At 37.6% G+C, this 14,177-nt stretch overlaps 1 protein-coding gene across 1 annotated transcript in view; it reads left to right on the plus strand.

Annotated features, from left to right (window-relative positions):
* Positions 1–23: 23 nt before the first annotated feature.
* Positions 24–14,177, plus strand: part of Cwc27 (CWC27 spliceosome associated cyclophilin) — a 179,098-nt gene continuing 164,944 nt past the window's right edge. Inside the window, exons 1-5 of the mRNA XM_028783918.1 lie at positions 24–377; positions 5,571–5,667; positions 9,036–9,148; positions 12,103–12,246; positions 13,870–13,968. Coding sequence (XP_028639751.1) covers positions 336–377; positions 5,571–5,667; positions 9,036–9,148; positions 12,103–12,246; positions 13,870–13,968 — 495 coding nt within the window. The 5' untranslated portion in view covers positions 24–335. The remainder of the gene's footprint in view (positions 378–5,570; positions 5,668–9,035; positions 9,149–12,102; positions 12,247–13,869; positions 13,969–14,177) is intronic.

Consider the following 14,177-nt stretch of genomic DNA (forward strand, 5'->3'; position numbering starts at 1 on the left):
GATTTACAGATTGTCCCTCTAGCTAATATTATAAATGACACGATAAGTTCTCTAAAGTTGCAGAGGTCTTATAGTCTTTGCTAGTTTCCCTAAGGACAGGGAAGTCTCCCCTCCCGGAGTTAGCGGTGCTCCGGTCCGGGAGCAACATGGCGGCGTCCATGAGGGGCTAGTTTGGGGAGTAACTAGTGCTCAGTACGGCTGTCTTGTCCGATTCTGACTGAGTGAAGTTTTCCCCGAGTACCCAGGTAAAGAATTGTGTAACAGGTGGCCATCGCCGGAGACCTGCCTTCCGCTCGCGGTCACAGTAACGAACGGTGTCCTGAGCACTGAGCAAGATGAGTAACATCTACATCCAGGAGCCGCCCACAAATGGGAAGGTGAGAGCCTCACCACCTGGACACCCTAATTGAGAGCACCCTGATTGGGGGCGGGAAGGGAGGGGCAGGTGTTGGGGATCTTAGAGTTGGAAAGACCAAAAGAACCGTCCGCCACACCCTGCTTATGGCCAGTGTTTCATTTATATTATTTATGGTGACATGTCTCAGCATATTTTTGAAAGAGTTCTTGAGCAACTTCTCTATTCGCTAGTCTTCTGACCCCTTAACTTCCTTGATTCAACTCACGTGAGCGCCTTCTAGTGTCTGTTGTTTTTAAGACTCAACATTAAGATCGTTCATTTTTGGTTGTTGTTTGACTTGAAGATCGTGCATTCTCTACAATTATTTACTGAAGGCCTCCTTGGCACCAAACACTTTACTAGGTGCTGATGATACAAAGGTTGGTATTCCACCTTAACACACACACACACACACCCACACCCCTATTTGTGGCTATCTGCTAATTCCCAATCTCAGGATTACAGACCTGCATCGACACACCTGCCTTTAGTTGGGAGGTTTTGAAAAAGAGATTATATTGCCTTGATAGTATGATGGAGTGAGAAAGGAAATGATGGAGAAAAATATCCTGGAGGGGATATCCTTTGAGATAATTGTCAGTTAGAAGTGGTGGGGGAGTGAGGAATGTTACTGCGTAGGAATGGGGATGGATTCCCTGATCGGTTTCATGCTGAGCTATATTTCTAGAGGACAATATTAATTTTAATTAACACATGCTCGTAGAGATAACATAGACTGACCATTCCGCAATGCAGAACCTTCATGTTTGCTGTTCATTTTTCTAGTATGCTATTTTACCTGTTCAGATGTCAATCTTAACAAAGAAGCCTATCAAATAACAAATCTCAGTGATGCCCTGGGTCTCAGGAATTTCTGAGTATTTAACAGTATCTTATTTTTGTTTCTTTCCTATATAGAATGCAAATACTATAGAGGTGAAGGTAAGCATCTAGAACAGTGGTTCTCAACCTGTGGTTCATGATCCCCTGGGTTGAATAACCAACCCTTTTACAGGGGTTGAATATCAGATATCTTGCATATCGGATGTTTATATTAAGGTTTGTAACAGCAAGATTACAGTTATAAAGTAGCAATGGAAGTAATTTTATGATTGAGGGTCATTACAACATGAGGAACTGTATTACAGGGTCACAGAATTAGGAAGGCTGAGATCTGCTGACCTAGAACATTGCTTCCTATATAGCAGATGGAGGTCATACACTATGAAAGAATACCTAGGCAGATGAATTCATACTGTTTCCCTTAGCTTCTAAGAGGTATTAAGCATAGGTGAGGGTGAAGTTAAACTGTTGCTACTCTTGGGCAGATTTAGTTGTTTGATTCTAATGACTAATTTTTTAAGAAATAAAACAAGGTTTCATATGAGGCCTTGGCTGTGCTGGAACTGGTGGCTTACTGTAGGAAACGATTTGATATATTCATACAGTAAAAGCACTTCTGAACAGGAGCTCATTCATTCAACAAATATTCTAAAAATTGTGTATGTATATGTGAGGGATGTGTGTGTGTGTCTTATTTCATGCTGGTCCCACTGCATACATGCGAAGGTTCAGAGTATAACTTTAGGTGATGGCCCTTATCCACTTAGTTTAAGGCAGTGTCTTTTTGTTGTGTGATGCTGCCTATGCTAGCTTAGCTGGCCTGTAAGCTTCTGGATAACCTCATCTCCTCAGCTCATCATAGAGCACTGGGGTTAACGACAGGTGCTACAGAACTCACATAAAAAAAAAAAAAAAAAAAAAAAAAAAAAAAAAGAAGAGAAGGAAAGAAAGAAAGAAATCACACAGAATCCAGGTACTTATCAGTCATTTTTTTTATATTATGATCTAAGTTTTAAGGATTAGTTACATGGGCCTATGGTACCTAGATTGACTAAGGCAGCTTTCACAAACACCATTTTAAATATAACATTAATAATGTAGAAACTTGGCCAGGAGTAATGGTGCTTATCTTAGTCCCAGCTCTTGGCAGGCAGAGACAGGCAGATCTCTGAGTACAGAGCCACCCTGAAGCAAGTTCCTGGGCAAACAGGACTATACAAAGAAACCCTGTTTTGAAAACAAACAAACAAACAAACAAATGTAAAAACTTGCTAGGTGTGGTGGTACACTCCTTTAATACCAGAACTCAGGAGGCAGAGGTAGATGGATCTCTGTGTTCAAGGTCAGGCTGGTCTACAAAGAAAGCCCCACTGAGTCCCCTCCATCAAAACAAATGTAAAAATATAAGAAAAAAAATATAAGATGGTAGCACTGAAGCATAGAAAACATGAGAAATCTATCAAATAGTTTGAAGTTATGAAGGTTGTTTGGGATACATGTTTCCATTATTTATTATTGTTACAAATGAGCTTTGTATGAAATATTTGTTCTGTCTTGAAATATTTGTCACTAAGATTATAAAGCCATTGTTTATGCTCTACTGAGGTTTTAAAAACATTTTAAACCTAAATATATAGAACTGAAAAACAGACCTCTTTGATTTTAATGAAACATATTTGGTGAAAGAAATCTGATATAAAAAGGCTCATTTTGTATGATTCCATTCATATGAAATGTTCAGATGACAATGTCCATACCGACAGAAAATAAATTAATGTATGCTAAAGGTGAGGATAGCAGGAATAGAGGGACTGAAAATGGGTCAAGGCTTTATTCCAGGGAAATGAGATGTTTTGGAAATAGTGGCAGTGGCTGCCAAATTCTAAAACCCAGTGAACTCTTTAATGGATGACATTGATATGTAGATTATATCTCAATAAATATTATTCATCTTCTGCTATGTTTTTACAAAATTAAAATCAGAACTACTTTTAAATATGGTCTTTGTAACATCACAAGATTCTTTAAAAGTTTGCTAAGAAGAAAAGCCTAGGTTCCCCTAACAGTGCTTCATTTCAAGCATATAAGAGACAGTGAAGTAGGTCAGAACTTAGGGAAAGTCAGGAAATAGTGTTTAGTGTCATATCAGGTTCATGCTAACATAGAGGGAATTATCCTGCTTCAGTTTTTAGTCTCTTTCACACAGAAAAATAAACAAATAAAAGCAATTAAATAAAAAATGTAATAAAGGAAAAGTAATCGAGACAGGATCTCACTATGTAGTCTTAGTTGACCTGGGGCTTGCTCTACAGACAAGGCAGGCCTAGAACACATAGAAGTATGCCTGCCTCTGCCTCTTGACTGTTCACATTAAAGGCACATACCATCATGCTTGGCTTTTTTATTTTTTTTTTATAGATTAATGAAACTATTTTAAAAAATACCTACCATAATGTAGTTATTTTCACTTCTCTCATTTTCATAATTCTTGCAGGGTAGTTGTAAAAGAACTGTGTGTTGCCAGAAAAGACCCATAAAGATGTAATGCATTCATTAATGTTACATAATTTTTGATAGCCTTTCCTAGGCTTTTGAAATAAAGTAGCAAAAATGTACAAGTTGGTGGGAGAGGAGAGAAGTTACCCTTCTCATCTTGCTGTTGAAAAGCATTCTCACTAGGCGATGATGGCACACTTTTTTAAACCCAGTGCTCAGGAGGCAGAGGCATGCTGATCTCTGAGTTTGAGGCCAGCTTGTTCTACAGAGTGAGATTTAGGACAGCTAGAGCTATACAGAGAAACCCTGTCTCAAAAAACAAAATGAAAGGAAACGAAATGAAAAGTATTCTCATTCAGTTTACACCTTCTAGGGCATCCTTAAAAGACAGGGCTTTTCTGAGTGATTTTTAAATTTCCCCCATTTCCAAAACTGTATTTGTGACAAGGCAAAGGAAGTTTAGGGGGAAAAATGTGACTTATATACATAAAGACTTCTCATGAGGATCAGTTTGATTTTAGTTATTCTACTGTCTTTATTTGCAAGAACATTCTGTGTGGTGGCCACAGATTATTAATACTAGTTAACTTTTGTATAGTAGAGGTGGGAAAGAAAAGTTGATACTGGAGACTCCAGCTGTACCATGATGTTCAAACTTAGGGTCTAACATTCTTTTTTGTTATTTGTAGTTATTGAGCCAGTTGTTGTATAAGCTATTTAACCCTTTGGGCTTAGCGGAGGTTCTGGTTGCTGTAAAGTGTCCGGTTCTACGAAGGAGTAATTACTGCCATGATCCAGTAAAAAAGACTATTAAATGATCCTACCTATTATAGAGATGATGACTTTTAAAACATAACCATTTTAGCCAGTCACAACCAGATTTAGATAAGAACATTTCTATGGACTAGGACTTTAGCTAAGCTGGTAGAGTACTTGCCTAGCATACACAAAGCTCTGGGTTCAGTCTCCAGCATGGCATGAACAAGGCATGGGGACACATGCCTGTCATCCAGGTACTTTGGGAGATCGAAGCAGGAAGATCAGGAGTCAGGTGAGCTTGAGGCCAGACTGGACTACAAGGCTATCAGACTTTTAACTGAAAAGCCAGAGAAAGACAGCAAGGGGCTGGGGAGCTAGCTCAGATGATAAAATGCTTGATGTGTAAACACGAAGAGCTGGATTCCCAGTATCCTCATGAGAAGTTGGACATGGTTGCATGGATCTGAAACCCCAGAGTAGAGGCCATGGATGGCAGAGGCAGGTGGACCACTAAACTTGCTCACCATTCAGCCTAGATGAGTTGGTGAGCTCCAGGTTCAGTAGAACTATATTAAAAAGTAAGGTGAAGAACTATCGAGAAAGATACCGACTGTTGACCACTGGCCTCTGTATGCACCTGTACACATGCATACAGAGAATAAATATTTATTCAAATTAGGAATAGCATGATTTTTAATGTGAAAGTAGAGTTCAAAATATCAACTGAGTGATTGTTTAATTGTCTAATAATGTCATAATTCAGTGGATTCATTACCTTTTTAATTTCATAATTTGCTAACCAATTTTATTGGAAATGATGCAATTAAGTTTGCAGGTTTTTAAATGAATGGAGTTTGTTTTCTGTGATTAGAAAAGGTAGATGCTTTTTTTGAAAATAGTGTGTTGAATCACCTGATTATGATTGGACTACAATGAGTATTTGTTCAGTATAACAACAAACCCAAGTTGAGTTTATAATATTTCTAAAATTAAAAATGATACTTGTTAGTGTTGGAAGTTGAGTAATCAATCAAGGAAAATGAATACTTAATATGATGTCTTTTTCTTTCTATAGGTTTTACTGAAAACTACGGCTGGAGATATTGACATAGAGTTGTGGTCAAAAGAAGCCCCTAAAGCATGCAGAAATTTCATTCAGCTTTGTTTGGAGGGTCAGTATTACCTTGACTAACATTCTGGAAAGAAACTTGCCTTCGTTGGGCATTGTTGGACATGTGTGTTGGGCATGTGTGCTGGGCATGTGTGTTGGGCATGTGTGTTGGGCATGTGTGCTGGGCATGCTGGGCTGCCCCTGTAGTCCCGGCACTTGGAAGGTTGATGTAGAGACATTTTGAGTTTCAGACTAGCCAAGGCAACACAGTGAGACTGTCTAAACAAAACCCTGCAGGGGTGAGCTTTTTAAAGAATGAAAAGAATAAACTACAATGTATTTTTTGCATTGAGTCAGGTGTTATCCAGAGGTAACAAGTAATCAGTTGGTGGTAGAGACTTTGAGAAGTTTATAAAGAAATAGACTGAAGGAGTAACAACTTTTCTTCAGATAAACTGTACATTGTTATACTTTTAACAGAGACAAGGTATGCCTGATGGTGATCTCCTCTAATTGCTGCTCACTCCATCTTTCCTTCTTTAAATATGGCTATTCATTCCCTAAGCATGCCTCTCATTCTGTTACCCTTTCCACTCTCATGCTGTCTCTAGCCAAGTGGTTATTATTTTCAGAACTATATTCATTTCTTCCCTTCCTTCTTGTGCCTAATTGATCTAATGGGGTAATGATCGTCTCTGCTGGAAACTTCTCTTAGCTATCACTAAACCAAATTTCAGCTTTCCCAGATGGTCTGGACTTCCATCTCTATGACTGTAGTTGCCTCCTGTCTGGTCTTCTCTGTTATTTCTTTGCCTTCTGTCCATGCACATGATATTTGAATCTTTAAGGACCTGGCTTGTAGCTTTCCATTCTTTTCCATTCCACTAGTCATGTGCTTTCAGTCAGCCATTCTCTATTTCCTGAACACTCCATTTCCTTTTCCACATATCCTCATATTAGTTTTCCTTTATTTTTTGATGTTTCTCACCCTCTTTTTATTAAAGTAGAGCCAATTTTTATCACTTTGTTCAAAGTCTATTTTTCCATAAAGCTTAACACTGGCATGAGTCATTATCACTTTGAGTCATAATGTGATGATTTTCTTTTATAAGAAGCTTTGCAAAACTTCATATTCACTTAGTATTTTTTGTTCTTGAATATTTGTTTATGCAGCTTTACATTTTTTACAGTTTTCACAGATTCTTGTTGGCTTCTAGAATGCACTGCATATGCCTTTAAATGCCTCCAGTGGTGGCAAATCATTGTCTTCCAGTTAGATCTGATTTTTAGAGACAGTGTTCTTTGTGGTATCAGAAACAAGGTATTTAAGAATCCAGAGTGTCCTGTTACATGATATGGACAAAGCTCTCCAAATAGAAATTAGATAAATATATCATGGCAGGGGAAAGTTTAAGGAAATAATGATAAAAGAATCCAATCCCTCCGATGAGACAAAGAAAATAGGTCTGCAAAGACCATTATTAATAATTGCTATGGCAGGCAGGAAGGAAATAAAATCAGACAGGTAGTTCAGTTAGAGAAGCCTCGAATAACTGTCAACAAAGCTAAGAAACACATGAGACAAAGAAAAGTCTGACTTCTGGTAATAAGTTTAAAGAAGCTCAAATTTTACAGGAAAGTGAAATTACAAAAACACTAGAAAGGATGAATGGTAAATTACAGTCTGTGGACCAGGTGAATAAAGAAACAGAAAGAATCTGAACAGAATACAGCAATAAATAAGCATGGGGTTCTGTTGGATGCTGACAAGGCTTGCCTGCATCAAAAAGAAAAAAATTCTCCCATTTTTATAAGAAGACCAGTAGTTAGAAGAAAGGAATGGAAATTTTATAGAAATAGAAATAACCAGAGTGATTTTCTTAATGATTAAAGAGGTAAGAATTTAATGAAATTACTGTTAACTAAAAACCTGAGAAGACCTATGGAAAGATGGCTCAGCACTTAAGCTCTTAAGTCTGCTTAAGATGTAAGACTGGCTGCTCTGTCAATTCCAAGCACTTGCATGGCAATTCACAACCATCAGTAACTCCACTTCTGGAAGATCCAGTGCCTCCTTCTGGCCTTCATGGTCACAAGCATGAATGTGGTATGCAGCCATACATGCAGGCAAAACATGCATACACTTATAAAAGGATAGGTATTTCTTAGGTGAGTAAAGTAATGTAGATAATAACTCCATTTAATCTTTAGAGTGCATGATTTGAAGCAGTTACGATGGTTTTGAGTCTTATAATACACTTTTCAGTATAACAATAGCAGCAACAATGTGTAGTTTTCAGAATTAAAAGCAAGTGATTGAAGCATGGAAAGGAGGGGTTCAGTCTCAGATGTGGCCTTCAATGACACAGGCTTTCTTGTTGAAAGATGGTCATAGTCTTTGAAAAACCCAAAGATATATAATTACAGATTTAATCTTGGACTTATTGCTATATAGATAGGTAAACATTTAAAGTAAATATAATTTTTGAAAGTTGTCAGTCCAAAACATAGTATAAAACTGTTAAAAAGAAGGAAAAGAAATGAAGCAAAAGGCAACTGATTTCAGTTTTCTTTGGGGATGTCCTACAACTCAATGGGTCGCTGTGCTTCTCTGTCATACTTCATTCGTGTTTTCCTTCTCAATGATTCTGGTCTCAGAAGACATTCTAGGGGAGACACATATTGTTTGTGCTGCATAGTTGTGACTAGAAATTATATTTTTATATATAAATAATTTCTCAAAAGGACTTAGAAAGTGAATGAGTATTTAATTAGACTAAAATATGTTATTTCACTTACTGAACATTTTTTAAAAAAGGAGACTTCACAGACAGTGCTAGAACTTTAATAACTTTCCTATCTGCAGGTTTGTATTTTTTGTGCACTAGTAAGTTAATCAGGAGAAATGGAAGGGGCTAGAATGAGCCATCCCCTCTACTTAGGCTTCTCAGCCTCAGCAGTGTTGGCCTTTGGAATTGGCTATTCTTTGTTGTAGAAACGATCCTTTGGGCTTTAGGATGCTTTGTACAAGATGTCAGTAGTATTTCCCAGTTTTCCCAGTTTTGATAACAAAAAATATTTTAAGATGTTTATAAATACCCCTGGGATGCAGATTAGCTACTCCTCTCTTTCCCACAGTTGAGAGACATTGGTGTGTATTAAACTTCTTTTTATGTTAAAAACAATAGTTCATAATGTGAGAATTCTGGATATTAAAAACAAATGAAACCCCCAAAACTAAACCACTATTGTTTCTGTAGAAACATATAGTGCTTGAAAGTTAAATGTTTTATAAGAAGTGGAGAGGAAAGGTTTTAGCTTGCAAGCCAACTTAGCATACTGAAAATTAAATCTTGTGACTCTGTTTGTGTATTAACTATGGTAACTAAAGTGATACTAAGTCCTAGAAATTGATATATTGTCTTTCAGCCTACTATGACAACACCATTTTTCATAGAGTTGTACCTGGCTTCATAGTTCAAGGTGGAGATCCCACAGGCACTGGGACTGGTGGAGAATCTATCTATGGAGCTCCGTTCAAGGTCAGATGAATTTACTGTATTCTAGGTCAACTGGAATGTTTCTTTAAAAGTGATAGTGTCCCACAAGAATGTCTCATGTAGTATGCAAAATCAGTAGAGAGGAAATTTATTCAGAGATAAGAGCAAATACTACCTACCGAGCAGTCTTTCTGATCTATTTTATGGCAAGCCTTTATGCTAGGTTAAATTAAGTTAGAACTAGAGGTTGTAATGAGAAAGAGAGAGTAGGGGCTAGAGCAGGATTCAGAAAGAAACCCATACAGTGTATTTCCTGATACTTGGCTGTGTCTGGTCTCAGCAGCCAATTTTTAGAACATTGAATGTGCTATTTTAGATTAAAACAATTTTATTTAAATGCTATATGGGATTTTCAGTAGTTTGCTTGAGCTGCTACAAGAGACTGGAGGTTAAATAAGAATTTATTTCTTCTGGACTTGTGGAGGCTAGGAGGTCCAAGTCACAGTGACTGGTCATCTCTCTTCCTGCCTTGAAATGGTCTGAGGAAGAGAAAGCTAGCTCTTGTCTTGTGCTTTTCTTAAGAAGATGTGAGCCCTACTGGGTTAGAAAGAGAGCCCCAACCCTATGTCTTCATGTCACTTGTATTATGTTTATAGCTTTCTCCACCTTGTCAGAGCCACAAATAGAGCTGTGCCAGGGACTATGACTTCAATATAAAGCTTTTGAGGGATCAGTCTCTCACAGTGTAACTTACTGTACACAAAAGAACTCTATAGTGCAAGAGGTATCCATGATGGACAGTCATAAAGTGAGAAGAAGGAAGTCCAAAAACATAGGAAAGAGATATAAAAGAATGGGCCAGTGATTTCTTATTTAAAATTTTTTATGAGATTTATTTATTTTATTTTATGTATGACTGTTTTGCCTACATGTTGTAGAGGTCAGAAGAAGGTATTGGATTCCATGGAACTGGAGTTACAGATGACTGTGAACCACTATGTGGGTGCTGGGAATTGAACCCAGGTCCTCTGCAAGAACAACAAGTGCTCCTAAGTGTTGAACAATTTCTCCAGTCCTGGCCTGTGATTTCTTGACTGCCAGCATAAAGTTAAAATACTTAGGAAATTAGTAACAAAAATGGGCTCAACTATAGCAAAAATTGTATGTGTTATTAGTCTAATTGAAACAATGCTAGCTACCTTCTTTGAATGAATTAATGTTAGTGGTTCTTAAATTCAGGAAATGTTTGAAAACTTCATATTTATTCTAGTGGGAAAGAGTACTTGGAATTTCCTTTCATCTTTCCATGGGTCTGTGGGATTTTTTAATTGTTCTACAGTTTCCAAAGAGGGTCCTGTCTTGTTGCCCTAGCTGGAGTTGTAATGTAGTACAGACTGGCCTTGGATTTGTGACTATTTTCCTGCCTTAGCCTTCTGAGTGCTCAGATTGCTGGCATGTACCACAGCGCCTCACCACAGTATGATTGAGATTATTCAAAAGAACAGTGGAACTTGTTGATTTTTTTTTTGTTTGTTTCTTCTTCAGTGTTGTATTTCAGATGACAGTGGCCCTGGAAAGTAGGAAATGATATTTAAAAAAAAAAAAATCTCAGGTGTGACTGTTAATTAGATCTTATAATTTTAGGACTTCCATGGTGTAGGAAGTATTCTGTATCCTGTTAATTCTGTTATATATCCTACCTTCTCTTTTTTTGCTATTTTAAAATACCACAGTTATAGTAACTTCTTTCGTAAATCATTTTAAACATGGTGTCTCAGTTAGGGTTACTATTGCTGTGATCAAATACCATTACCAAAAGCTACTTAGGGAGGAAAGAATTGATTTCACCCTGTAGTTCATCATTGAAAGCAGTGAGGTCAGGAGCACACACTGGGCAGGAACCTGGAGGCAGAGGCCATGGTGGGATGCTGTTTACTGGCTTGCTCTCCATGGCTTGCTCAGCCTGCTTTCTTATAGAATCCAGGACCACCAGCCCAGGGATGGCACCACTCACAATGGGCTGGGCTTTCTGCCATCAAACACCAACCAAGAAAATGCCTTATAGCCTGATCTTATGGAGGCATTTTCTCAATTGAGGTTCCCTCCTCTCAGATGATCTTAGTTTGTGTCAGCACACATGGTATAGAAATACCACAGATTAGGGGAATTTAAACAACAGAAATGTTTTACAGTTCTTCTGAAGGCCCAGAAGGCAAAAGTCAGGCAGGGTGTTTACCTATCTGGTTCCTTGTGAAATGTACTGAGTTTGGATCTTAAGACTAATATCGTAAAGAAAAACAGCTTCTGATGCTTAAAAGGCAGTGATTGTGTTAGATGGGTGTGTCGTAGATGATTCCAGCGTCCAGTCTGAGGGGAAATTCTAAGTAGCTCTCAGAACACAGAAAGCAACTGAGAAACAGTGGCTCCTGCACTGTTATACTCTGCCAAGTCAGACTCATGCTATCTCTGGGAAGAGTCAACTCAGGATGGTGTAGGACCTTTAAAAACACAGTGAAATCACAGTAATACACTCATGGCAGATTCTCTGAATTGAAAAGCAAGAAGAAAGCCATTGTTCCATGCCACGTGGAAGAAGATGGGAAGGAGCCATAGCTGGTGGCTTTACGGTGGTTCAAGAATGGCTTCTGGAAAAACTGGACAGTTTTAAGGGTTTGGGGGACTCTGAAGGTGAGTAGGGAAATGAGACTTAGACTGTGAATCCCTTTGAACATCCATCCTTCTTCTGTGTGTACATAGACTTCCATAAGACAGCTATAGGCTGAATAATATATTTAGAAGATACAAGCTGCAGAATTCAGGTTTAAGAGCATCGAACAGAGGAAATTTGGATTTGATTGTACTTCAAAATCAGTTAAATAAAGCTTCAGTGTTTTTGATTAGAAGTTGTTTGAGCCTTGCTGGTCTGCTGTGTAGCTGATTAAATATGAAGGGTCTTATGACTGAGAACAGTCACTAAATCTCTTTCATTCTTGCAGGATGAGTTTCACTCACGATTGCGTTTTAATAGGAGAGGACTGGTTGCCATGGCAAATGCCGGCCCACATGATAATGGCAGCCAGTTTTTCTTTACTTTGGGTAGAGCAGATGAACTTAACAATAAGCACACCATCTTTGGAAAGGTTAGTATCCATATCTTAAGTATATGGTTTGGTTTATTTTTTTTGTTATTCTTTAAGCTTCTGTGATACATACAATTAACTTATATAATGGTTGCATTTAAAATGTTGTACTGATTTACTTACTATTTTCAAAAACGACGGAGGATGTTCCTATATGAGTATGAGGAACTGTAAAGAGCTACCTGAACTGTGTGTGCTTCAAGTCAGTTATTTGTCATGGTCTCAATATGTTTCTTTTTTTGGGGGAAGGTGGGGCTGGCCACGGGAAGCAGGAAAGCTTTCTGTGTAGCCCTGGCTGTCCTCGAACTTGTTTTGTGGACCAGGCTGATCTTGAACTCAGAGATCCTCCTGCCTCTGCCTCCCGAGTGGTAGGCATTGCACCATCATGCCTGACTGTTTTGCATTTTTAAAAATACACTTAGCCAAAAATATTTTGTAGTTTAAAGTTTACCAATGATGAACTTTCTTAAATTTAAAGTGGAAGTTGTGTTAGTATTTATAATTTTACCAGAAGTATTACTTTGGATAGTGTCTTATTTAATCCTGCCTACATTTAACAGCAAACAAGGGAGGTGATCTTCGCATAGAATTTTCAGCAGTTCTCTTTAAAGAGGGATCTTGATGTGTCTTCCTCTCATCCTCTTTTCTTCTCATCTTAGTATCCCTGATTTAATTTAATTCCCTGACACAGTAGACATGAATAGCTTTTTAGCCCCCTCTGCTGGTTCAGTGAGAATTGCTTCCTTACATCCTATGTAAAAGAGGATTTTCACTATAAAAGGAGGGAAGCAATTTAGTACAGTTGGACAACTGAACCTCTGAATCTTCGTCATCCCAAACCATAGAGATGTAACCTTGTTGCATATTTCTTAAATGTATGCATTAGGAAATAGACATTGTCCTGTTCTTTGGCTGCATTCCTAACCCAGGGTTTTCTGGTAATCATGGACTTTTCTTGCTTCTTTGTTTTTTTGTTTTGTTTGTTTGTTTGTTTGTTTTTAAGCCAGATAAAAATTGATTTCTGATCTTGTACTATGTTTTACAGTGTCTGTTATATAATCCAGGTGTGAGAGACGATATGTAGCATAACAGTCATAAGTGGAGACGCTCCCACTGTTGGGACTGTAACTTCTTTGAACTTCTATTCTCATATCTGTATAAGAAGGTTAATGTAATTCTCACTTCTAGGGTATTTGTGTAAATTAAATTAGGCAATAATCTGCCCAGTATTTATCATACTGTTCAGACTTAAGCTGCTTTAAGTCCAAGTTTGTTTGTGATATTTGAATGAACTGTCACTCAGTAAGAAGGTTGATACTGAATGTCTGTTTTTAGTAACTGACATTATATACACTGGAAACATCAAAAGTTTACTAAGAGATTGAGCCAAAAAAAAAAAAAATTGAGTGCAGCTGTGTCTTCCAGCTTTGAACCAAGCATGCTTTACCGTCATTGTTAACTGTACTTATTCTTAGTTAAATATAAAGTTCTCTTTTAATTATTTTAAAACACTATTTTTACAGAAATTTACCAATTATTTAAAATATTTTCAAAATTCCTCTGTTTATTTAAAAGATGAACACAGATGTTTGTGATGACATTTCATGTTTTTATATGTGGTAGGTTACAGGAGATACAGTGTACAACATGCTACGCCTGACAGAAGTAGATATCGGTGATGAAGAAAGACCCCGCAATCCACATAGAATCAAGAGTTGTGAGGTAGGAACATGGCTGTGTAGCACCATTTAAGAGGCACCATTAAAGTGTTAGATAAAGGCTTTATACTAAACCCCATGGCTCATCTGTGTCAGTTTAATAAAGTACAATTTCTCATGCAGATTTTTTTTAATTAAAGGCTTTAGATTCCAATATGAAACTTTAGATGATAATCTAAAGAATGAAAAGCTCAAGGTCATAATGAATCAGGT

The sequence above is a fragment of the Grammomys surdaster genome, unplaced genomic scaffold, assembly GCF_004785775.1.
Source record: "Grammomys surdaster isolate TR1022 unplaced genomic scaffold, NIH_TR_1.0 99, whole genome shotgun sequence".
In the NCBI taxonomy this organism is placed as follows: domain Eukaryota; kingdom Metazoa; phylum Chordata; class Mammalia; order Rodentia; family Muridae; genus Grammomys; species Grammomys surdaster.